At 36.7% G+C, this 25,685-nt stretch overlaps 1 protein-coding gene across 1 annotated transcript; it reads right to left on the minus strand.

The window, feature by feature from the left end:
- Positions 1-4,324: 4,324 nt before the first annotated feature.
- Positions 4,325-25,171, minus strand: foxp3b (forkhead box P3b). The gene is made up of 11 exons (XM_059332377.1): positions 24,852-25,171; positions 24,190-24,292; positions 20,263-20,422; positions 14,980-15,072; positions 12,792-12,879; positions 9,629-9,703; positions 9,280-9,430; positions 7,402-7,478; positions 6,233-6,334; positions 4,870-4,991; positions 4,325-4,512 (listed from the first exon to the last, which is right to left on the minus strand). Exons 1-11 carry the CDS (start codon positions 25,077-25,079, stop codon positions 4,455-4,457), a joined length of 1,257 nt encoding a protein of 418 aa, XP_059188360.1. The 5' UTR covers positions 25,080-25,171; the 3' UTR covers positions 4,325-4,454.
- Positions 25,172-25,685: the final 514 nt, after the last annotated feature.

A 25,685-nucleotide genomic window follows, 5' to 3' on the forward strand; every position in this document is an offset into this window, starting at 1 on the left:
TGGTGACACACGGTTGTTGTGTAACTTTGTTTTCAGTTAACTAACCGTAACGTTTAGTACCACGGGTAATCGTGACATCCCTAGACTGGACTTCACTTGTGTTTTCTAAAGATACAAATAATTATTTTTCTGCCAATCATATTTCATTCAGCTTCTTAAATAATGACAATTGAGCAGGGTAAATATACTCATCACAGATAAATACAGGAGTGAACTCAGTGGAGTTGCACACTTCCTGCACCATTTTTGGAGGGTCTCAGGCACAGAGAAGGCAGAGGATGACTTTGGTGTGTGATGGTGGGGCTGCTGACATGCAATTCTGAAACTTTATTTTTTGTATTAAATCGATTCTTTGTTTGCCAGTGGCAGTGTGTCTTTGTCTTCTCTGATTGTTTTGATTCTTGTACAGAATGCGAGACTGAAAGAGGAGGAGCGGGTTAGGCAGCTATCTATGGAAAATGCAGAAAGTGACATGACTGACATGTGGTCCCTTCTGATGTGTAGCTTTAGGTAAATTACCACTATTTATGACTGATCATAAAACCTACCTTGACATTACTTTTGGGGAAATTACTGTATTGTTTGGATTTACGTTAAAAATTCTGAAATAAAACCCATTTTAGAGCTGATTCAATTTCTGAATGTTCAAATCAAAAAGTTCAATATTTTTTGTCAATTAATTCAGAAAGTGAAACTCATACATTATATAGATTCATTACACGTAGAGTGAAATAATTCAAGCCTGTTTTTCTTGTAATTTTGATGATTCTGGCTTAGAGAGAATGAAAACACAAACTCAGTGTGTCAGTATAAAAGTAGAATATAGCTGGTTAGCTGGTCAGTATAATGTGCTGGTCCTAGGTCAGTGGTGGTTTGGTTCATGTCCTCTACTGATGTTGGTCCACTGTGTTTTCTGAAGTCCACAGTCAACATAGCAGCCATCTAGCAGGACATTTAGAGGAGGAGGAGGACATGAGGAGGTCCATCTAGCAGGACATTTAGAGGAGGAGGAGGAGATGAGGAGGTCCATCTAGCAGGACATTTAGAGGAGGAGGAGGAGATGAGGAGGTCCATCTAGCAGGACATTTAGAGTCTTCAAGCTCCCAGGAGATGCTGCTTTCATTCTCCAGCAGGACTTGGCACCTGCCCACACTGGTAAAGGTACCAAAAGCTGCTTCAGTGACCATGGTGTTACTGGGCTGGACTGGCCAGATAACTGGGCTGACCTGAACCCCATAGGAGTCTATGGGCTGTTGTCAAGAGACACCATATGAGCTGAAGGCTGCTATAAAAGCTACATGGTGCTGTAGGCTGATCTCCTCCATGCCACCAAGTATTAATGCAGTAATTCATGATTCAAAAGGAGCCCAACCAAGTATTGATGTATAGAAATGAAGATACTTTTCAGAAGCCTGACATTTGTGTTTAAAATATCCCTTTTTAATTGATCTTATGTCATATTCTAATTCTCTGAGACACTGAGTTTTGTGTTTTCATTATCTCTAAGCCAGAATCATCAAAATTACAAGAAAATTACAAAAAAATAGACAAAAAATATTGAACTTTTTCACAATATTCAAATTTTTTTAGATGTACCTGTATACACACACACACACACACACACACACACACACACACACATATATATATATATGTGTGTGTGTGTGTGTGTGTGTGTGTGTGTGTGTGTGTGTGTGTATGGAGTTAGTGATACTTTTCAGTTTCTCTTGCCCCCTGCCAGACTGTTTTCCACTGTTACTTTTCTCCTGCTATACTCATTTGGCTGTTTGGACCCAGCCTGCCTGCCCCTTGTTGGATTTGTTTGCCTGATATTTTAATAAAATATACTTTGTTTGAACTTGCTGCCTCATTGGTGTGTTTTTGGGTTCAGAATCTGTCTGTATTTGTAAACCTTATCTTGTCTCGATAGCCTTGATAAGGTCTCCTTATCTTGCTATACAATTGTTTGAAAAACTTTGTCAATCTGCTGCTGAAAATGGGTCTCAACAAAAATATTTTAATATTATATTAATTTGGCACCAGCGACCTACAAGCTAAGTTCCAGACAGAGTATGGGACGTCCAGAATAAGACATTGGACATGAGATATCATAGCTGAGGAGATTTCCTGATGGTTTCTTCTACAACATGGCTAATGCCACCAGTGTAATGTTTTAGTCACTTACTTTTCACACGGATTACTGTGGGAAAGGAAACATATAAGGTTACGTTGTTGTTGACCCATTTTCAAACCGTTGTGAATGTAGTGTTCATAGATCTGAAAACAGATGACAGTTAAGGGGAGGATGTTCTGTTCAGCAAACTGATGTGAACAACGTGGGTAAGAGATGTCTAACCTCTGATCTACCAACTCATGCTGAGGAGAAAACACCCACAAATGTTGGCTTTTTTAAAATTTTGCAACACTAATAAAAAATGAGTGAGAACAAAAGCTGCTCTGCACGGTGGACCTGAGAGCTCCAAAACTGTGGAAATAGACACAGCACAAACATCTTCTCCCACCTGACAACATGCTGTATTTATTAAACACCTGCAAAAACTTGAGGACAAAAGACAACACTCGACACACGCTGCATTAAGACACAAAGCTTTAAAAAGCTCACAACAGTAACAGTTTGAAGGGAACAATCAATAGTTATGCATATGACTGGGGCTTGCTGCACTTATTGTTGCTGCTTGTGTCCTCTGAATTTATCAAAGTCGCCTTCAGTTTCCATTAGAATAACTTCCCACTGGACAGTCAGCCAGTCAGCCATAGTCTTATCCAGAAGCCCACTGTAGTTTATTTAACTCAACTAAAGGTTGTTAAAGGTAAATATCAGCCGACATGAAAAGTCTTATGTCATATGGTATTATTTATGTTATGATTTCTAGATTATCTGGTAGATTGAGCTATATGATAGAGCCCGGATGGAGAAAATCATTAAAATATTGATCCCACCAAGGTTTGAGACATTATGTCTGGGGCTAAGACACTGTGAAGGGACCTGAAAACAAATATATGTATCATATTTTACAATCATAACGAGTAAAAAATCAAATACAAGGAAATGGTTGGCAAAAGACTCTCCTACAGTCGATGATTGGATCAAAGTTGTAAAGGATATTTTCATAATGGAGAAGCTAACATTCATTCTTAAGCTTGAACAAGTTACATTTGAAAGTTATTGGGGAAAGTACTATCTAGAAACTGATAGGCAAGATACTGGTTATAGTTATAAACTCCCTCAAGAGTTCTTGACCCAACTCATCTGGTTCTGTTTTTTATTTCTGTTTCAATAACTATACTATTACTAGTCAGTGCTATACATGTATGCAGCTAACTATCTTTATTTAATTTACTTGTACTATCATTTGAGTTGATGTTGCTCTTGTCATTGATGTTGTTATCACCCCATAATAAGGTTCTGTTTGCAGAAGAAAACATGGACGAAGGAAGATGCACATGTGGCAGATAAACTCACTATTATTACGGCTGTTATTGTGATTTTCTAATTATCATTTTTATTTTTTCCGGATATTCAAGTTGCCTATCAATTTAGGTATAAGTGTGTCTTTATAGGAGTATTGTGATAGAGTGTAGATGCTTTTGCAAGGATGTGATTTAGATTTTTTGATTTCATGTAATTTATTTATTTTTCTTCTCTCTTTCTTTTCTTTTCGTGTTTAAACCATTTTCTTTCTTTTTATGTTTTGATGAAAATACTTGATATTTTTAAAAAATGTAGGGCAACATGTATGAGCTGTTTTTTTTTAATCTTCAAATAAAAAGTTTTATAACAAAATAATAGAGACTGGGAAGTAATGAGGCCTGCATCAATGAACCTCAACTCCAGAAAGTTTATATTTGTTTAATATCATTTGGACGTGGACTCCTCTCTCTGCTGTTTTTCAGTAAATAAAAGCAGATGTTGGCTTGTGTTAACATTGTGATGGCATGACTCAGTTATTATTGCAGATATTTGCTGTTAACCTATAGCAATAGTCTTTTGCTAATTATTTTAATGTCTGAATCATGCATTAACACTGATAGCATACTTATAGCATACTTCACCTAATAAGCTACCAACCATAAGAACATGTGTTCCACTTTTCAGTGTCCCCTGGAAACAGTTTCTGTGGTGTTGTGAGCACTTTTTCTAAATGCTGCACCTGTGTTGCCAACTGTTGTTGATGTGTCTTCATTTGCTTGTGTTGTGTCTATTTGAATGACATTTTCTTAATGTGCAGTGTGTTGTGCTCTGTCAGGTATGTGTACAAAACATCTGGATGTAAAAAAAGAAGAAAAAAAAAAGATACAGCCATGCTTAAGCAACATGTTTAACATTTGAAAATAATACAAAATACAAATTGGCAGTTCAACAGATTAAACAGATGAAACAGATTCTTCAGTTCTTGGTGCTGGAGCAGCTCAGTGCTGCCACCTGCTGGTGTTCAGCGGTCATCTGGACAGTAAGGGGCGTAGGACGTGAGCCACTTCACAGGACAATCCCTACAAACACACACATTATTGTGACAGGTTGCACTGACTGACTGTGCTATCATGGGTAGATATTTGATGCTAAAACTGATAAATCTGAAGTGGAATTGAATTTAAAATGTCTTGTTTCTTCCCTAAGTCCTCCATTTCTTCTCCACCCACTTCTTTCTTTTTCTACCTACTCTCCCTTCTTTTGCCTTTTCTTGGTAACTTGGAAATTAATATTAGTGCCTTCCTTTTGCTTTGGCTAAGGAAATAGAAGTGAAGCAAATTCAATACTTCCAGGCACAAATATCTGACCATGAACAGCATGTGGCTCTGTGTGAATCCTGAATAAGAGTTCCATGAGTGTCCGGAGGATGTTTGTACCTGTGATACTTCTGTCCCTTCCTCCTCTGGTACTCCGTCTCATCCACTGTCCACACAGCTCCCTTCCCTCCCTCCACTCGCACAAAACACTTGTGTAGGCTGAGGTTGTGCCGCACTGCATTCTGGTTGGATAAATATCAAATATGAATGTTAATTTACTTAAACACAGACTATGGCTTTAAAAATGCCTAAAAATGCTTTAAATTCGTCCATTATGGTTTGTTGATACATATCAGATCATAATATGGCCACAAATGACAGAAAAACACCATATTTTTGGATGTCCAAAAATTACCCCCTCAAAAAAAAAGTAATACTATAGTATGTTGATTTATGTCAAAAATGGTCAAATTTAAAATGCCTAAAAATGCTTGAAAAGGCCCAATTATAGTCTGTTGATACACATAGTATAGTTTCTCCCAAAATTGCGCAAAAACACCATATTATGGGATGTCCAAAAATGAGCCTGTCGCATTAGCCAGTCACATTAGCCTGTCGCAATAGCCGGTCACATTAGCCGGTCGCATTAGCTAGTCACATTAGACTGTCGCATTAGGCGGTCACATTAGCCGGTCGCATTAGTCGGTCACATTAGCCTGTCGCATTAGCCGGTCACATTAGCCTGTCGCATTAGCCGGTCATATTAGCCTGTCGCATTAGGCGGTCACATTAGCCGGTCACATTAGCCTGTCGCATTAGCCGGTCACATTAGCCTGTCGCATTAGCCGGTCATATTAGCCTGTCACATTAGCCGGTCACATTAGCCGGTCATATTAGCCTGTCGCATTAGCCGGTCATATTAGCCTGTCACATTAGACAGTCAAATTAGCCGGTCGCGTTAGCGGTCACATTAGCAGGTCGCATTAGCCGGTCGCGTTAGCTGGTCAGTAGCGACGGCACAAGTGTTAAACTGAGGTCAACATGAAAGGCCGCCATATTAACCCGCTGAAAGGACGCATATCGCCACCCAGTGTTGAGGAGGAGGACACGTTCCTGTCAGTTATTCTATTTTCTCAGTTGCATGTAAACTGGGACAAGGACAGAAGTCCGATTAGACGCCAAAATGGATTTGAAGCATAGCTCAATTAAACTGTGCATGTAAACGCACTGAATGAGACGATGCTATTTGTAACAGTAAGCATGATTTTATTTGTTCTTTTTTATTGTCAACATTCATCAAAATTGAACATGTTGTAACTGAGGTGAGCTGGTAAAATAAGCTTGATCATGTGTGAAATAATGTGACCGAGGCCTAAAAAAACTGTGCAGTTGCATCTCAGAGTACATAGATGATTTAGTAAGTGCTGCAAAGCTTCAGACAGTGTAGTGCTTATGACTTCAGCAGGTATCAGGTGGTTCAAACCTTCCAGGTAGCAGTGTTGTGTCTGAAGTAGAAGAACATGGTAGTGAACCAGTTGTAAATGTCATTCAGAGTGCGCTGTTTGTCTGGAGACTCCAGGATGGACTGCAGACACACAGGGACAACATGTGACCAAAACCCTCTGCAGTGTTTTGACAAATTAGCAATCATTGTAACAGTTTGTAGCAGAACTAAAACAAATCAAATCCAGTAGTGTACTGCTGTAAAACACACACACACACACACACACACACACACACACACACACACACACACACACACATCAATAGCTGTAGCTATAGCTAAATAATGTAAAACTGAATTACACCTGTCTTGATACTGATCAGGTTAAATGCTCAAAATAAAACAATTCTGGACTTTTATTGTGAAGTTGAAGTTTGACCTTTAATCTAAACCAGTTCTTGAGCTCTTAAAGAACCTGATCTAATTGTAAAGCTTAATCTCATTTTGCCGGCAGGTTAATCAGAATAGTGTGTGAAGTGTATCCTCTAGTGCAGTAGTTCTCAACCTTTTTGAGTCGCGACCCCCAATTTAACATGCATGTTATCTGTGACCCCTGCTCACTGAACAGAATCTCACAGTTCAGATCATACAAACTCAGTTGATACTACATATTTTGGACAAATAATGAAGCAGACTAAAAACAGTCAGCTTTAAGCCAGAGACTCCTTGTAAAGTTATAACTTGCTACTTTAGCATTTGTCAGAAAAGACACAAAATTACCCAAAAAAGAATCAAATTGACCACAAAATGACCAAAAAAAGACACAAAATGATCAAAAAAAGACACAAAATGACAAAAAAGACACAAAATGACAAAAAAGACACAAAATGATCAAAAAAAGACACAAAATGACAAAAAAGACACAAAATGACAAAAAAACCTACAAAATGTCAAAAAAGACACAAAATGACAAAAAAAAGGACAATAAATGACCAAAAAGTCTAAAACACATGAACACTTTAACACAGTGGAGACAGAGCTGACTTCCAAAATGATTTGTTGACCCCCAGAAATCATCTCGCGACCCCAATTGGGGTCCCGACCCCAAGGTTGAGAATAGCTGCTCTAGTGAAATCAGGGATTGTCAAAGCACACAAATCATAAAATCCACCAGCATCACAAATAATACAACATCTAATATTACTCACCCATCTGATCAAGTAGGCGTAGGTGTATGGAGGCCTGATGTTATTGTATTTGTAACATTCAATACTGGGAACCAAATCTGTACAACAGCAATAATGATATGTAGTCAAACACGTGATTAGGATTACATATTTATTCATCTGATCTTTTGAGGAACCTTCCTGTCAATAAAACAGATTGTTGGTGAGAATCAAAATAGGCTTTTGAGAGCATGTACGGACAGAATGGTGTTAATGAAAAGATAATAACTGTACAATGTTTTAAATTCAACATTTGTGTATAAATGTGTCAACAATGTATACCAATTAAAAGATTGAGATTACAGGTTATTGTAAAATGTATTAGATTACTGAACAAATCTCAGACTGGATTTGTAGTTTTGATTCTATTGAAATATTGAATTCTAGCATAGCTTAGGGTTTAAGTATATTTTAAGGATACTGTTTTAAATGTCTCTTTTCAGACAGTTTCCTCAAACGATCAGATCAATTTTAACACAAGTTATAATATCAACCTGGTCTCACAGGAATCCGTGAAATAGCCACGGATTTGCTCAACTCAAAATCCGTGGAATAGCCACGGAATCACTCAAATTTCCGTGAAACTGACACGGATTTCACTACAATGCAAGTTAATGACAGTCATATCCCGTGGCTATTCCAACATACAAAGTGATTATGTACATTCACTGAGTGAATATTTAGAAAATAAAACATATATTTCTCGCTAGAAATGTGATCAAAATCCATTTTTATGCAGAAACTAAGTCAAAATATTGATTTTTTCACTAAAAATGAGAGAACTGTCCGCCATGTTTTTTGTTCTGACCGCCGGGACCTTGAAAGTCACGTGACTTGGAACAAACCAATAGGAAAAAATATCCATGGAATAGCCATGGGATATGACTGTCATTAACTTGCATTGTAGCGAAATCCGTGTCAGTTTCACGGAAATTTGAGTGATTCCGTGGCTATTCCACGGATTTTGAGTTAAGCGAATCTGTGGTTATTTCACGGATTCCTGTGAGACCAGGTTCTATAGTATACTTAGTGTCATTCAAGACCTGAGAATGTGACTAAAAATAACATAGTCTAGACGGAATTGTCCAAAAAGTGAAAGTGAGGAGCATTTATGGGTACAAGTCGGGAACTGGCCTACTTTACTTATTTCAAGGGTGCTGAATCCAAAAAAAAATGGTTCCCAAGCGAAATTTTGAGTTTTTGACCTTCTCATTTGCATATCAAAATGGCGGCCAAATTGCCCATCTGGCTCAGTTGTTGGACTATTTTCCCCAAGTTTTTTTGTAAGTAGGCAATCAAAGATGAGGAAATTAAGTTTCTGGATCTATAGTCTAGAGTCAGAGCAAGGATAAAGTGGAGGCTCAGTGTCTTTTTTATGTATATATATATATATATATGCAAAATACCAACTTTTAAGGTGAAATTAAGCATTATTTGTGTCATTTTTTAAGGCCGACATAAATATTCAATCTATCACTTTTAAATGTTCCAGTTGGTATTTTGCATATATATATATATATATACATATACATATATATACATAAAAAAGGCACACCTCCACTATATCCTTGCTCTGACCCTAGACTATAGATACAGAAACTTAATTTCCTCATCTTTGATTGCCTACTTACAAAAAAACTAAGAGGAAATGGTCCAATGACTGTGCAAAATGGGCAATTGGCCATTTGATATACAAATTAGAAGGTCAAAAACTCAAAATTTCGCTTGGGAACCATTTTTTTTGGACTCAGCACTCTTGAGATCTGTAAGGTAGGCCGGTTCCTGACTTGTACCCATAAATGCTCCTCACTTCTTATAGAAGGCCTTTTTTCTGAAATCCGTCTAGACTAAAAGTGTTACCTGGCAGAATGTGGATAGAACCTGCAGCTCTGTAGCTGTGCTGTGACAACTCCTCCAGATGTTTAATGCCCCACTGTTGCCCTCTTTCTCCATCAGTGCCCTGCGGCTGGGGCAGAAACAGAGGGAGGCTGTACTGCCACTCAGACGTTGCCTTCAGCATGATGAGCAGTCATGGAGGTGGACATGGACAGACACTTTAATTTGCTTTCTTTCCAGGTAAAAAAATCAAGAATCAAGAATACTGTCTAAATATGTAAGTCACCCTCAAATTATTTCAGGGACTGGATTCAAGCAAATATTTTAATCAAGAGAATCAAGCTGAAAGAAACAGTGATGAGAACCAACATACCAAGCCGTTGAATTTGTGTTCAGAGAGTTGCAGATGAAGTTGCATCGCAATGAGTTTCTGTTTTTCCAGGATGAGCTGAAAAAGACAATTCCCATGGTTGAACTGACATTAAATTGTGCTTAAAGTGGCAATATAATGTTTTTTGCTTCATCTTTTCATTATGAAGTTCATGTTTATTGCACAACATTAAGGTTTCTTGTGCCATTTTTTATTCTTACGTTTCTACTTTACATAAGTGATTTTACAATTCGAGACATGTTGAGTTTGTCAGACTTAATTAAAGTTAGCAACAGTGTCTGTTGTACTGAATCTTTGACAGATGAATGTCATTGGGAGCAGAACCTCTTGAATGCTAACCAAACAAACTCTGTTCCATCTTTGTCATAAAAATGAGGCTCTAACTAACAAACCTCTGCTCCACCCAGGCGGCACCCTCCAGGTCTGAGCAGGGAGGCAAACCAGGAAGTGCCTTAAGCTGCATTCTACCAAAACTTCAAGCAGGGGGCGCTAAGTTTGGCTGCAAAAAACATGGTAACACTTTACAATAACCAACTAAGTGTTGTTTATAGATGATTTATAAACCAATTATTAACCATTTACAAAGTGCTATACATATTTAATTGTTAAATGGTTTCAACCAATTTCTTAAAGGTATATGAATAATTTCAAAATCATTAACATACTTAATACGGTGTTAAAAAATGTTATATTTTAATTGTTTGTTAATGGTAAATTAAATATAAACTTACATTAAATAATTTATTAATGGCTAATAGATGGTATATTAGTTAGTTAAACAGTAATAAATGATGTATTTACCATTCTAAATGGCCTATAAACGTTTATAAATGATGATTAAACATTAATAAACTATCTGTTTACCATTTATAAATGATGGTTATTGAAAAGTGTTAAAAAAACATTTCTGTCCATTAATTTCAATGCAAAATGAGAAAACTTCTCACTTGATTTATTACCTCGGAATTTTTTTTTTTAGGACAAAATCTTCTTCATGACAATTTGATGTCAATAGTTCATATAATGGCTCCATTTAGAGGAAAATAGAAGATAAAGAACCGTATGATTTGGGTCGGGGCTACCTTTGATTGACAGGTCACTAACAAGGCGAGCCGTCATCAGGAGAGAAGCAGAACAATGCGTATCCACGGCAACGTGTCAATAAAGTTATATATAACGTTATATAGATAGAAAAAAGGACGTTTACCGATTTGGTCTCATAACTTTTTTCATTATTACTATAAGACTTACAACATTATGACCGAAATATATGAAGTCCATTACCATGCCATGTTACATCTCATAAGTTATTGCAGCACTTCTTTGGTTTGATGCCATTTGTTACACATATTTTCTGCTGAATTTTAACATTTTTGACCCCTCGAGAACTGATAAAAATGGTCTTTTGAAGACCCAACCCATGCTGTGATTAGATTTTTTAAAAATTAGACTTTTGTAGATTTCTGTGATTCTTCTGTGATTTGGCGATTGGATGGCGAGCACTTTTGTTCTGTAAACTGCTAAGAAACCCTGTTATTGTCAATATACCTACTGTAGGAAAGCCATCCATCCTCTGAATCCTCTAGGTCTCTGGTTTGTGGTTGTAAAGTTTCATGAGGCTGTGATTCAGAATACTTATTAAGAAGACTCAGATTTTTATCACCCACTTCCCAACTGGCAAGACATGGAACCAATGGGTTCATACGTCTTCTAGGTTCATCAATATCAATATCAATATCTTTGTTGTGGCATTAAAAATGAACCTTCTACAGCCTCTGAAAGACAGAAAGTCAGGTGGGCAAGACGATGTTCTCAAGGAGTTCAAGAGGTTAATGATGTCATTAGAAAATGCATCCAGCCACCAGTGGGCAATGTTTTGGCTTTTTTTGTTGGGAGCTGTCCGTCTTTATATACTGTTAATGCAAAAATTAATGGCAAATGTGTTGCACAAAATAAAACCCACATTTTTTTATGTCAAGTTGACGTTGTCCTTAAACCTCCAAAATCATGTAAACATTGTAAATAAATAAAATGCAGTAATTTGCATATCTATAATCTATATATCCGATTGAAAACCGTACAAATATTTTATATTTTATGTTCAAACTCTTATTTTCTTTTGAATTAAATGCATTCTGATTTTCTTAGTTACAGATAGCTTCTCAGCTTTCCAACCTGAACACATAACGCCTTCAGTCCCAAATTTCACCAATACAGTGAAATGAAAGCATGTATTAAACATAATTATTATATGCAAAAACATAACAAGAGAACAGTTGTTTCAGTACCATCTTTATGATACTGAAACAACTATTATTTTGTTATATGATTCTGAAGTTGACTAAGCCTGTTGTTTTCATCTGAGAAAATTATTACAATGGCAATCACTTTATCTGTTTTGATTGGCCAAAGCAGCACATTGCGAGATGTTGAATTGCAGTCCAGCAAAAGTCAAACCAGGTTTTTTTAAGAGGTCATTTACACCAGCTATTCTCAACCTTGGGGTCGGGATCCCAATTGGGGTGTGTTTTTTGTAATTTTGTGTCTTTTTTGGCCATTTTGTGTGACTTATTTTGATCATTTTGTGGTCAATTTGTGTCTTTTTTGGTCATTTTTTAGTCATTTGTGTCTTTTTTTGGTCATTTTGTTTCTTCTTTTGGGTCATTTTGTGTCTTTCTTTGGTCATTTTGTGTCTTTTTTGGTCATTTTGTGTTTTTTTTTATCATTTTGTGGTCAATTTGTGTCTTTTTTGGTCATTTTGTGGTCAATTTGTGTCTTTTTTGGTCATTTTGTTTCTTGTTTTGGGTCATTTTGAGCCTTTCTTTGGTCATTTTGTGTCTTTTTTGGTCATTTTGTGTCTTTTTTTATCATTTTGTGGTCAATTTGTGTCTTTTTTGGTCATTTTGTTTCTTTTTTGGGTGATCTGAACTGTGCGTGTGAGATTCTGTTCAGTGAGCGGGGGTCGCGGACAACATGCATGTTAAATTGGGGGTCGCGACTCAAAAAGGTTGAGAACTACTGATTTACACAATAACAGTGTAATAGCCATGGTCTAGTTTGGACAAGATAAGTTAAAACTGTGATCTTGATCATTTCTTCCACAAGCGTTCATGGTGTATTTGTAGAGCTTCTAAGGTTCTCTCACCTGACTCTCCATGCACTGAACAATATCTTGCTGCACCTTCCACTGAGCAATGCTTCTGTCACCATGACTGTGTTCAGAATGGAGATGCCTAGAACACAAATAGGACAAAGTTAAAGGTCCAGTATTAGAGAGTACATTTGTTTTGTCATGAAACCCAAAAGCAGATAAGAAGCCATAATGTCTTTGTGTCCAGTGAAGAGACAGGTGTGATGTCATTTACTCTTTATCCCTTTATTCACAAAGCCTTCTTAGGGAAAAAAATGTTTCTTAAGTGACATTTTTTTCTTTTAAGATTTAAGAAGATTTGGTATTCATGAAGAAATTCTTATCTTTTCTTTATTTTTTTCTTAACTTCCTTCTTAAGTTTTTTCCTCAGATAGAACTTGAGAACAAATGAGATTCTTAAAAACAAAGTTCTTGGATTTCTTCTCATATTTCTTCACAACTTTAAGAGAAGCCCTCAGCAGTCTGAGAACAGCTACAGTGGAAAGATTTGTATGACATTTATTTGATTTCTTTAATATTTAGTTCAGCCCGAGACAATTTGTTAACAAGTTTTGTTCAGTGAAGTTGGTCAGAGTAGTTTTTGTGTGAATGTATCACATAGAGTTTATTCTGTCAGTTGACATATAATGTAAATGTCCTTTCAGTCTGTGTGACATGTGACTATTCCTAGATTACACTACGATGTACTCTTAGTAAATCACAGAGTTGCTGTATTTGATACTACTTAATGAATCACTATAAACTTATTATTTAAGGAGGCCAAGTTACTGAAAGCATGTCCTTATTATAACTTTTAGATGGAAGTTCTTTGGTGGCAAAATCTTTAAATCTTTAAAAATCTTAGAACTTCCTAAGTGAGAGAGTTCCTTAGACATACGACAATTCTTAAGAAAAAAAATGGTGAATAGCATTTAAGAACATTCTTAGGAACACCCTATTTTTATCTGAAGAACATTTTTGTGAATGCGGCCCCTAATGTTTACTCAAATTGAATCTTAATGTTTTGTATCTGGTTACAGATACAAGACATTTAGTCAAAAAGAGTGTCCTCTGCCACAGTGCTTCTGAATGACATAAACTGTTGATGTATCAAGCTTCTTTTTGGTCTGCATGTATGTCTGTAGTAGTGAGGCACTGTTCAATGTATCTACAATCATGGAAAGAAATCATTGGACCACCCTTCTCCTTGCATTCTTGTTCATTTTAATATCTGGTACAACTAAAGGTACATTTGTTTGGACAAATATAATGATAACAGCAAAAGAGTTAGAATGTTAGAATCAGCTCTAATGTTAGAGCTGATATCTAGCCATTTCCTATGCTTTTCTTGATACTGATTTTGTCTTTTATCAATAAAACCATGTTAAATGTCTAGATATCAGCTCTTAAATTAAACTCTTATCAGTTGTTGTTGTTGTTGTTATCATTATATTGTCCAAACAAATGTACCTTTAGTTGTACCAGCCATTAAAATGAACAAGACATTGAAGAAAACAATGGTGATCTAATCATTTTTCCATGACTGTATGTTTTTAAATGTTTTTTAGATTGGTATTTTGCAATAGTAACATTTCTTTGAGACTCTGAATTTTAGGTCTTCATTAAATGTAAGCCATGATCATTATAATTAGAAGAAATTAAATAAATGAAGACATGAAATGTTTCATTCTGTGTGTAATGGATCAATATAATGTGTTATTTCCACTTTTGAATTGAATTACTGACATGAATAAACTTTTCTATGATATTCTCATTTATTGAGATGCACTTGTATTGACGGTTTCCAGAGATGATTCGATTGCCATGAATTTTTTGCGGAAATTTCCAAATGTCAAAAGTGTTGGAAACCAAATCACAGCATGGATATTTGTATGGTCTTCCTCAATGTCTTGATGTCCTCATGTGGTATTTTGGAGGATAAATTCCTCCATTTCCTATCAAATCCTGAGTAAACATGCTAAAATGTAGCACCAAATCTCTGTAACAAATCGTATCAGTCCAAAAATTGTTGCAACAACTAATATTCCCATGCTCAACATAATTTAAATGGTCTTTATTTACCTATATCATAACATTCCAAACCCTGATACACTCTAATCCTCCATCCTCAATTCTCTATTAAAGGGGGCAGAATTTAAAGAGTTTCATTCAGTGGATGTATTCAGGAGTCTACGGTACTTGCTTTGAGAAACTAGGGAAATCTTCAAACACCACATCACAGCCAGGCCAGCGGCAGAGGCCGTTCACAAACAGAGGACTGGAGCCCTCCGGGGCGCTGAGGGGACACAGATGTCAGAGATATCATGTACAATGTAACAGTGATGGTGCAAAAGTATGAAAGGGAAAAGTTGAAAAGACATTTCTACACTGCAAAATAAGAAAAGTTGGGTGAACTCAAAATTTCAAGGCAACAAACTTCGATAAAATTTTAAGTTGGACAATTAAACTAAATACTTTAAGTTTTGTTTTTGAGTTTGCTCAACTCTGAATTCAGATTTTTGTCAACTCAACTGTAAGTTATACTAACTTATAATTTTACATTGTAATAACTTTTAATCCTTACTTCTGCTAACTTCTGCAATGTGCTGAATTGGCACGATTGTAACGCCGCTATGAAATGTCAGCTAATGTTACAACCACAATTTGGAGTTAGCATTGATATGCTAATGGCTACTCTTGTAGCTGTAACAAGCAGCGCCGCTAGCATAAGTTAGCCGCTAGCATCAGTTAGCCGCTAGCGTCAGTTAGCCGCTAGTATCAGTTAGCTGCTAGCATCAATTAGCTGCTAGCTTTCGCTAATGAATTTCAACGATTTCCCGCATTTCACAACAAAGAAATAAGAGTTAGCAGAACTCTTGTCCCTCGTTTTGAACCCCAACTTAAAGATATAAGTAACAACAACTCATCAACTTGTTTTTGAGCAGACAACTGGCTTGCTTTGTTGTGCTAACTTACATTATTGCCCTAAATGTCAATAATTTATATTTCCAAGTTTTACCAACTTAAATCACTATTTTAGGCCAAAAAAATACAAGTTGGCTTTTTTTGAAGTGTACAATTAAAAAAGCTTGTTTCTGGACTGGTGGACGCACAACTTAAAAGTGCACATTCCAAAAGCATCTTCTCTATTCTCACTTTTTGTGCAAAGAAAATCACATTGCTGAAGTGGATAGACTGTAAACCTGCCACAATAGCTGGAAGGCATAAAGTTGATATGTTCCCATGAAATACTTAATATATACTGTAGGTCCAGATGTATGACTGATGCTTTCTGTAGAATCTGGTCCCCATTCCTGACTTATATAGGTACCAGACTAACTGTCATTGTGTTGAAGGGCCTGTTGGACCATAAGTGAGATAATACAGTACGGATCAACACATATTTATTATCATTATTATATTTTTTATTTATATAAAACTGGATGCTGTCTTTAGGGGGACTCCCCCCACTCTTATTTCTATGTATCATATATGAATTTTCCCGCAACCCGAGTGCGGATAAGCGGAAAAGGATAATGAATGAATATATGATTTTTTTTTTAAATGTATATGATTTGGCCTACCCCCTGTGGTTTTTGTTGTTATGGTTGTTTTTGTCTAAGACAGCTCTGTTTTTTTGCTTTTGTGGCTGTCTATGCTGGTTTGTGTAATGTATATTTGGCTACTCGGCTTTATTATTATTTATTTGATTTATTATTTGTAACACATGACATAACCTTCAATCCGTGTTTCTCCAGCCGAATGCTTTATATTTGTATTTATCTTTATTTTTATTTATTAAATTTTTTTGTTCTTGTTATATGAAAAATTCAATAACAATTATTATTATAATTAGATATAAACTTGTTTATAGCTATATATAACTCTCTGCAGCACAAATGGCACAGATGTTGCCGATAACTACTAGATCGATATCTGTAACAACTGGATAACTAACAGATTTATTGCTCTGCTATGTCTGCTTCAACACTTAAATTATCAAGATACATTTTCCTGATAAGCAAGGTTGTACAAAACTATCTTTTGTGTTGACAAGAGTAAAGTGGGAAGCAACGTGATGTTATTTATCCACATAACTTCTCAGAAAGAAGGGCAGGCTGAATAAATGAGAGCCTGAAAATAAACCTCTAGGTCAGCTGTTCTCAGCCTTGGGGTCCCGACCACAATTGGGGTCTGATTTCTGGGGGTCGCCAAATCATTATGGAAGTCAGCTCTGTCTCCACTGTGTCTTTTTGGTCACTTAATGTCTTTTTTTGGTCATTTTTTATTTTTTTTTACTCATTTTGTGTCTTTTCTGGTCATTTTGTGTCTTTTTTGGATCATTTTGTGGTCAATTTGTGTCTTTTTTGGTCATTTTGTTTCTTTTTGGGGTCATTTTGTGTCTTTTTTTGGTCAATTTGTGTCTTTTTTTGGTCATTTTGTGTCTTTTTTTGTCATTTTATGTCTTTTTTGGTCATTTTGTTTCCTTTTTTGGTAATTTTGTTTCTTTTTTGGGTGATCTGAACTGTGCATGTGAGATTGTGCTCAGTGAGCGGGGGTCGCGGACAACATGAATGTTAAATTGGGGGTCGTGACTCAGAAAGGTTGAGAACTACTGCTCTAGGTTAGCCAAATAATGTGATTACCTAAACTGTCTTTTCTTGTCCTGACAAAAGAGTCTTGTTGGATAACTGCTTTGTTTTCAGTGAGCTGATAACAACCTTCTCAACCGGCCAGCAGGTGGAGCTACTGGCCCCTAATAACTTCTGATCCGTCCATTCAACCTTCTCTACGTGGTTGTCTGAACACACGTTTCCTGTGTAATGACTCATGAGTGACATTTCAGTTTTATTTTCAGTTTGATCTCTAAATGGAAAATATGTTTACCCACATTAGACCTGTTCTAAGTGTTGTGATCGGACCAAAGGTGAATCTTGGGTTCATTTGTGAATTTAAACTGATTAAACGGATTAAATGCAGCAGCATTCACAGGTACATCTCAAAAAATTTGAATATCATGAAAAAGTTCAATATTTTTTGTCAGTCATTTCAGAAAGTGAAACTCATACATTATATAGATTCATTACCTATAGAGTGACATATTTCAAACCTGTTTTTCTTGTAATTTTGATGATTATGGTTTAGAGGTAATGAAAACACAAAACTCAGTGTGTCAGTATATTGATGTATAGAAATGAAAATACTTTTCAGAAGCATGACATTTGTGTTTAAAATATCCTTGTTCTTTTTGATCTTATGTAATATTCTAATTTTCTGAGACACTGAGTTTTGTGTTTTCATTATCTCTAAGCCAGAATCATCAAAATTACAAGAAATACAGGTTTGAAATATTTCACTCAATGTGTAATGAGTCTATATAATATATGAGTTTCACTTTCTGAAATAACTGACAAAAAATATTGAACTTTTTCACAATATTCAAATTTTTTTAGATGTATCTGTGTTTTAGCTCTCTGATAACAACAACCAGAGATCTTCTCTCCATTCTGAATCTCAAACGGGAATACTGTTATTTGGAAATACATACGCCCATTCTCAATTTGATGGTAACAAACCTAACATTCACTCTCTTTTCACTATCCAGGGACTTAATGCCTCGACCTGCAGCAGCTGCCCCGTTCTCATAGTCCTGCAACACCAGCTCCTCTAGCACAGTAGTTCTCAACCTTTTTGGGTCGCGACTCCCAATTTAACATGCATGTTGAACAGAATCTCACACGCACAGTTCAGATCATACAAACTCAGTTGATACGACAAAATTTGGACGAATAATGAAGCAGAGAACAACTAAAACATCTCCCTGTCTGTGCTACTTTGGGATTTGTCAGAAAAAAAACAAAATTGCCAAAAAATTACATAAAATTAAGCAAAAAAAAAAAAAAAATCAAAATTGACCACAAAATGACCAAAAATTACCACAAACAGACACAAATTGACCAAAAAAGACACAAAATGGCCCAAAAAAGAACACAAATTGACCACAAAATGATAAACGAAAGACACAAAATGACCAAAAATGACACAAAATGACAAAAAAAAGACACAAAATTATCAAAAAAACCCACAAAATGACAAAAAAAGACACAAAATGACAAAAAAAAAAAGACATTAATTGACCAAAAAGACTAAAACACATGAACACTTTAACACAGTGGAGACAGAGTTGACTTCCAAAATGATTTGGCGACCCCCAGAAATCATCTCGCGACCCAAATTGGGGTCGGGACCCCAAGGTTGAGAATAGCTGCTCTCGCAGACATGATCAGAACATCAGACACATTTAAACTGGATGGAAACTTCCCATGAGCCCTCCAGCTGCTCCACTGTTCTACAGAAACAGCTCTGCATTGGTTTAACCTCGCCAAATAGGGAACTTTAGATGATCAAGATATATTTTAGTTTTTCATTATGCCAACCCATTAATTGGATGCAGTGGTGGGCCGTCAGGGCCAACAAGGCCTTCTCTGCTGGCCTAACATAACCAGAAATCATGATCATAATTATGATAAAGGTTAATTTAATTTTTAATTTTCTTTCCCTAAATATCTAAAAGTATTCATATTCTCTTCATGCCATATTATGCTCCTTCCTGTGCTGTTGTTTTTAGGTTAGAGTTTTTATCCAATCAGAATTCAGCTATCTTATGTTGCCAGGCTGTATGAAATCTGCCCGGGCCTTCAGAATCAACAATGCAGGAGTCTGTGCACTGTAAGTGAACGGGCAAATACAGTTGATAGATAGTTGCGATAGCCAATCAGATCACGAGTTGTGTCAGTAAGGCCCTCGAGCTGGCCTCACGTTGAACGTGACATTTACGCGTCCTGTGATTGGATATGGATACTTACTAGTTTGAGCCACGGCAGTGCTATGCAGATCAACAGAGTCACACCCGGGACTGTTAACGGTATGTAAATAATCTGGTGCATTGCCGCAGCTGTGTGGTTGTACTCAAAGCAACAGGTCACAGAAAGTCGTGATACGTCACGTTTTGACATGAAAAAGTTTTTTCACAAAGAGACTTGTTTATTGTGTCGCTGTCGCCAAAGTATGGCCGTCTTGTTAGTGTCTTTCTGATATTAAACTGCGATTTTGCAATGTATTGTACAATCTTGTTAAAGCTTGCATATTCTTTGTGGACTCATTAAATAAAACTTTTTGGAAAGATAATTTTAAAGACCCTTTTATTTTTAAGTTTTGACAGTAGCATACCAGATATGTTTTAGTTGCTAATGCGGTATTGTTGATTTTTAAAATGCGTCGGATAATAGCCCATTTTGTACACAACTGAGGTGATGCAATGCCCAGTAGTGCTTAAGTGTGTTTCTAACCACTCTCCAGTCCTGGTGTTATAAATGCTGGCATAATGAAAGGTATTTATTGACTAAGTTGGACATCACTGAAGGCCTAAGTGTGAAATGCACCGCCCGCCACTGATTGGATGGCATTTGATAATTTGCATAGTCACCCATCATGAGTCCTGGCCTGGACGGAGCTCTGCTTGGGACCGTCTCTCCTTGAGGGGACGGCGTGAAGACTTTCTCTGGGAGAGGAGCTCCTGTGAGATGAAAACGAAAAACTACCTGCATCCACCTCTTCTTTGCAAGTGGAGACAGCTGCAGTATTTTCTGGATGCACACGGGGAAGAAAGCATTGATAGACGCTTCTGATTAGTTGTAAATATATGCAACATAACATAATGCCAGTGTTGATACACTCTCAGAAAATAGAGTACAGAATTGTACCTTTAAGGATACAATGGCTTGTCACTGGGGCAGTACCCTCAGAAGGTACTTTTTTGTACCCTTATTTTGAAGTACAAAAATGGACCTTTAAAAAGGGTACACAATTAGCCTTTATAGGGTACAGTATTGTACCAGTATTTCATTTTATATATTTTTGTGTATCTACATTATACAAAAAAACAAATAAGTTTTCACTTTATCAGAATGTTGTTGTTTTTTTATTTCCCATTTCATTTTCATTTAACTAAACAATGTAAAATTGTTTAAAATTATAAAAGTATAACTAACCTACTGCTGAAGAAAGACTAAATAATTATTTAAACAATAATTAATATTTAGGCTACTGTAATTTGTAGAGCCTAACACAGATTGTCTATTGTACCCCAACATGTAAAAGAAAGGGTACATATATGTACCTTTTACCACTTGGGTACCCATATTTACCTTTTTGGCCCTCAAAAAGGTACATATAGGTACCTTAAGGTCCAATAATTGGCCTTAGGGGGTACATTAGTGTAGATTGTACCTCGGGGGACAAAAAAGGACTTTTTACCCCTTTTTCTGAGAGTGTACTAAAACCCAGATACAGTTGAGTTGCTTACAATCCCTATAACCCTACCCCATGGGTTTTAACAGGTTAGATATATTGGCTGTATCCCAAAGTCAAGGATGCTTCCTTGGTAGGATCCTTCTTTGGAAGGATCCTTCCTTGGTAGGATCCTTCCTTCGGAGTTGGGTCCTCCAGAGGCCAGAGTCCTTCCTTTCACTGGTGCAACACATTAATGGAGCAGCCTTCATGTGCAGCTGTGTGTCATTGTGTAACTGGACGTCCTGCTTAAATTCAGCGCCGCAATTTCAAAACCAGTTCATGACATGGATGTGGCTTTAATATCAGCACTCTGACACATATTTGTGAAAATAGAAGAAGATGCTTTAAGGTTGAATCTCCACGATTTATCAAGTAAAAGCCACAAAGTGGATTAAACCTGAATATTTAACTGATCCTGGATGAATTTGGCCGATACATAAAAGCACTTTCATAAAAGCAGCGGAGCATAACTCACCATGAAAATGTGTTCTGTGATTTTTTTAGTAATTAGGGCCTCGGGGCAATCTCACCAAGCACTGGTCCCATACAGCAATAGCTGTAGGGACCAGTGCTCGGGGCGAACTACTGTTATACTGTGGATTTCTTCTTCTTCCTCTTCCGGACGCAATTTCGTCCCGCTACTAGTCCTACAACTTGAAGAGTTGCACGACAAATTATATATCAAAACGTGCGGTTTGATCGGGATCGGTGTGCTATCACTTTTCTCTACAGAATACGAATTTTTCGCGACATAAGTCGCGAAAAACTGCCCAAAAATTTGCATTGAAATGAATGGGACGGCCGACAAAAAATGAGCGAAAAAGAACAATAATTGGAGATTTTTAAATGTCTACTTCTCCGGCATAATTTCATTATTATGGTTTTGCCAAAAATGCTTTCTGTTCGAGGCCAGAAATTTCAGTCTGTCCACCTCTGCTGTCACTGCGCTGGAACAGGTGTCAATTAATTCTGTTGATTGCTTTGATCTGATTGCCTTTGATCTTTGATGTGATTACAGTTACAGATACACACACATGCGCGTAAGCACACACACTCCTCACACATGCATACACATGCTTCACATACACACACGTGCACACACACACACACACACACACACACACAGGTAACTTCATGCGATTTTCGCTACACACACACACACACACACACACACACACACACACACATACACACACGCATTTTGAGGTTAAAGGGCATAGTTTGAAATCTCTGAAGAATATCATCATAGTGTACACACACCGGCAGTAGCCCCCGAGGCCCTTTCAGAATTTCCCCAGGGGAAATTTTCTAGTTTTATTTTACAGTACAGTACAATAAGAGTTATTTATAAATAATAATAGCAGACTGTCGGTCCCTGTTAACCCTCTGGGGTCTGAGCCTATTTTGGCCGTTTTTGAATACTTTTGATTTTTCCCTTGATGTAACACATAAAAAATGTTTACTATACCCATATTTGGTATCCATTTTTTCTTCACCTATATGATCTGACAATTATTTTCTCACTGTAACCTACTTTATCAACATATTGAGCCCAAAAATGCAGAAAAATCATGAAATCCGAGTCGAAAAATTAAACTATTTACTACAATAAAAACCACAAATATGCTCAATGAACTGTTGATACAAATATGAACATACAAAAAGGTAAAATGTAAATATAATAAAACTATCTTCAAAAAAGTCCCATAAAAACATGTATATTTATGGGCATTTTTCCCTTGTTAGCTGCAACTCTTCAAAAACAAACTGTGCAATATTACATATTATCATTATTATCTTATCTTATTATCATATCTTTGGTTTTACATGATCTGAGAATGTCAATGTTGAATGTTTTTTTTTTAAACTTCAGATGACTAACACAATAAACACATGTATAACTTTCTGAATGGCATAGCTACGTATACTTTGCACAAAGTACATCATCATCTGGCGCATTTATATGAAATAACATTAATAACTTTAGCGACTGAGACGGCATCAATTTACTTGACTGGCAATGTATCAAGATGACGTTTATTATCTTTAGATAAATATTCTGGCTTTTGTTTATACATGTTTCTGCTTGACTTTGAACACATGTATTGTAAGTTATGTGACTACAAACATTCAGTGTAAACTGAAAATACTTATATTTAAATTCATATGAGGCCTCTGGCATCGCTGTTTCTTCGCTCGCCATCTTTAAATCTCCCAGTAGACCGGTGTGTGCAAGGCATTATGGGTATGCGGGACACGGAGGATACACACATGCATCCTTGGAATTTGGGCAGAAGAAGGACTCTGTCCTCTGGAGCAGCTATTCTCAACCTTGGGGTCGGGACCCCAATAGGGGTCGCGAGATGATTTCTGGGGGTCGCCAAATCATTTTGGAAGTCAGCTCTGTCTCCACTGTGTTAAAGTCTTCATGTGTTAATGTGTTTTAGTCTTTTTGGTCATTTAATTTATTTATTTTTTGTCATTTTGTGTGTTTTTTTGTCATTTTGTGTGTTTTTTTTAATCATTTTGTGATCAATTTGTATTTTTTGGTCATTTTGTGTCTTCTTTGATTCTTTTGTGGTCAATTTGTGTCTTTTTTGGTCATTTTGTTTCCTTTTTTTGGTCATTTTGTTTCTTTTTTGTGCGTGTGAGATTCTGTTCAGTGAGCGGGGGTCGCGGACAACATGCATGTTAAATTGGGGGTCGCGACTCAAAAAGGTTGAGAGCTACTGCTCTGGAGGACCGTGGACTTTGGGACAGTCCTTCAGCGGATGTCTCTGACGTAGTCTCCTTTAAATTCAGCTGTTTAAGGATCCTTCATGACATTGGGATACAGCCGTGGTCTTTGTACATTTATGAGGGTTAAAAAGTGATCACATCCTGTTTTATTTACAATGTAGGAAACAGAACTAACAGAATGGCTCTGAAGGCCAGTTGCATAATTTATAACAAGGCTCACATTGTTTGTGCAGACTGGAAGCAATGCAGAATGAGACATAGCTAAACATTTCAGCACACATGAAATGATTGTCATGTAATATGATGATGTTCGGATACTAACCGTCACTGGATCTCCATAGTCGTCTGGAAGCTGCTTGGGAAACCTGACGCAGCACTGATGGTCTCAGCTGTTTCTGCCAAATGCCTTCCATACTGCTCCAACTCTGGAAGGAGAAAATAAAACCAATTCAAATGTTATCAGCCCGTTAAGTGGCAGTTATCAATTGTTTTTAGCTTCTTCAAATGGGGAAGGAGATGCTGCTCTGTCTATAGTATGTGCAGAAGGCCTCAGTTTTGTAAAGTTTAGATTTGGGACTAAAAACTATGTGGTAAGGATTAGGGGGAAAACAACATTAGACATCATGATATATTAAAGTTAAAGTTATAATAGTTTGGGATTTTTCATTATTTTTAATTTCATTGTCAATTTTTGTTTTCAAATTCAGTTAGTTTTAATGAGTTTTTAGAGTGTGTTTGCTAGTTTTAATTAGTTCAAATTAATTTTGAAAACTTTCTTTTTAACTTGTGCACCGTTATGGTACAACAAACAACAAACAACAACCCCCCCCCCCAAAAAAAAAAAAAAAAGAAAAAAAATTATGAAATTAAAAAATAAAACTAAAATAAAATTATAAGATTATGTTTATTTAGTCTATTGTAAGACAAAAAACACTTTTTTTCCTAACTGGCATCATAATGCGTACCATAGAGGGATATGCATACCTGACTTCCTGAGGCGGCCCTGGTCTGAGGAGCAGGAGGAGAAGGAGGCGAAGCAGGAGCAGGAGGAGGAGCAGGAGCAGGAGCAGGAGGAGGAGGAGGGTGCCGGCGCCGTGGCTCCTCCAGCTGTTTGGTCTTGTCACGTTGTGGTTGAACTTGTCCACGTCTAACAGTGTCGCCGGGCGTCTCAGGCATCATTCTGCCGGGACAGGAGAGACACCAGGGCTTCATGATAAAGACGTTTTCTTTTATTATTCTTATATCATTTTTGAGTGATGCGATACTTTAAAAAGAGGGAAGAGTATAGGGAACCACTTGCAATGCTTTCATTTGTCACATGACCTCCAGGAGGCCTAACTGACCCGTTTTTGCAGACTTTCCCAAAGTAAACATCTTTGCCATTTTGTGCCACAAAAAAACACTCCAAATTTCCTGGCCCTTTTCCATCTGGAAAAAAAAAATCCTACTGATAGGCGAGTAAACCTTCTTTTTCGATAGTTTAATGCAATTTATTTTCCAATGAAATAATTGAAACTTGTTAAAATGCAAATGTGGACTTAAATTGTTCAAGACATTATTTTCAGTGAGTCGTTGGTTCAATGGTACTATGTTGCCTACAGGAAACATTCAGACAAGAAAACGGTTAAAAAAAGTTCCTTTTATGTTTTTAAATTTAAAATGTTTCTGTTGAAGCTACTGAATCTTGTTAGTAAATAATGTTCAAATTAGGGGGGAAAAAACTCTTTTTCAATTGTGCACCATTATGGTTCAATGTTGCCTACGGGCAACAAACCCCCAAAACTTCCAAAATATAAAAATTATAAAATTTCTTCAAAT

Source organism: Centropristis striata, chromosome 5, assembly GCF_030273125.1.
Source record: "Centropristis striata isolate RG_2023a ecotype Rhode Island chromosome 5, C.striata_1.0, whole genome shotgun sequence".
In the NCBI taxonomy this organism is placed as follows: Eukaryota; Metazoa; Chordata; class Actinopteri; order Perciformes; family Serranidae; genus Centropristis; species Centropristis striata.

What these genes read in the sequence shown, in the direction of transcription:
- foxp3b (XM_059332377.1), bottom strand. Translation starts at nt 25,079, where the DNA reads ATGAAGCCCTGGTGTCTCTCCTGTCCCGGCAGAATGATGCCTGAGACG. An exon ending in GGGCCGCCTCAGGAAGTCAG is followed by an intron (nt 24,293 to 24,851) that starts GTATGCATATCC and finishes TTCTCCTTCCAG; the next exon opens with AGTTGGAGCAGTATGGAAGG. An exon ending in TTCAGTGCATGGAGAGTCAG is followed by an intron (nt 9,704 to 12,791) that starts GTGAGAGAACCT and finishes TGTCTTTTTCAG; the next exon opens with CTCATCCTGGAAAAACAGAA.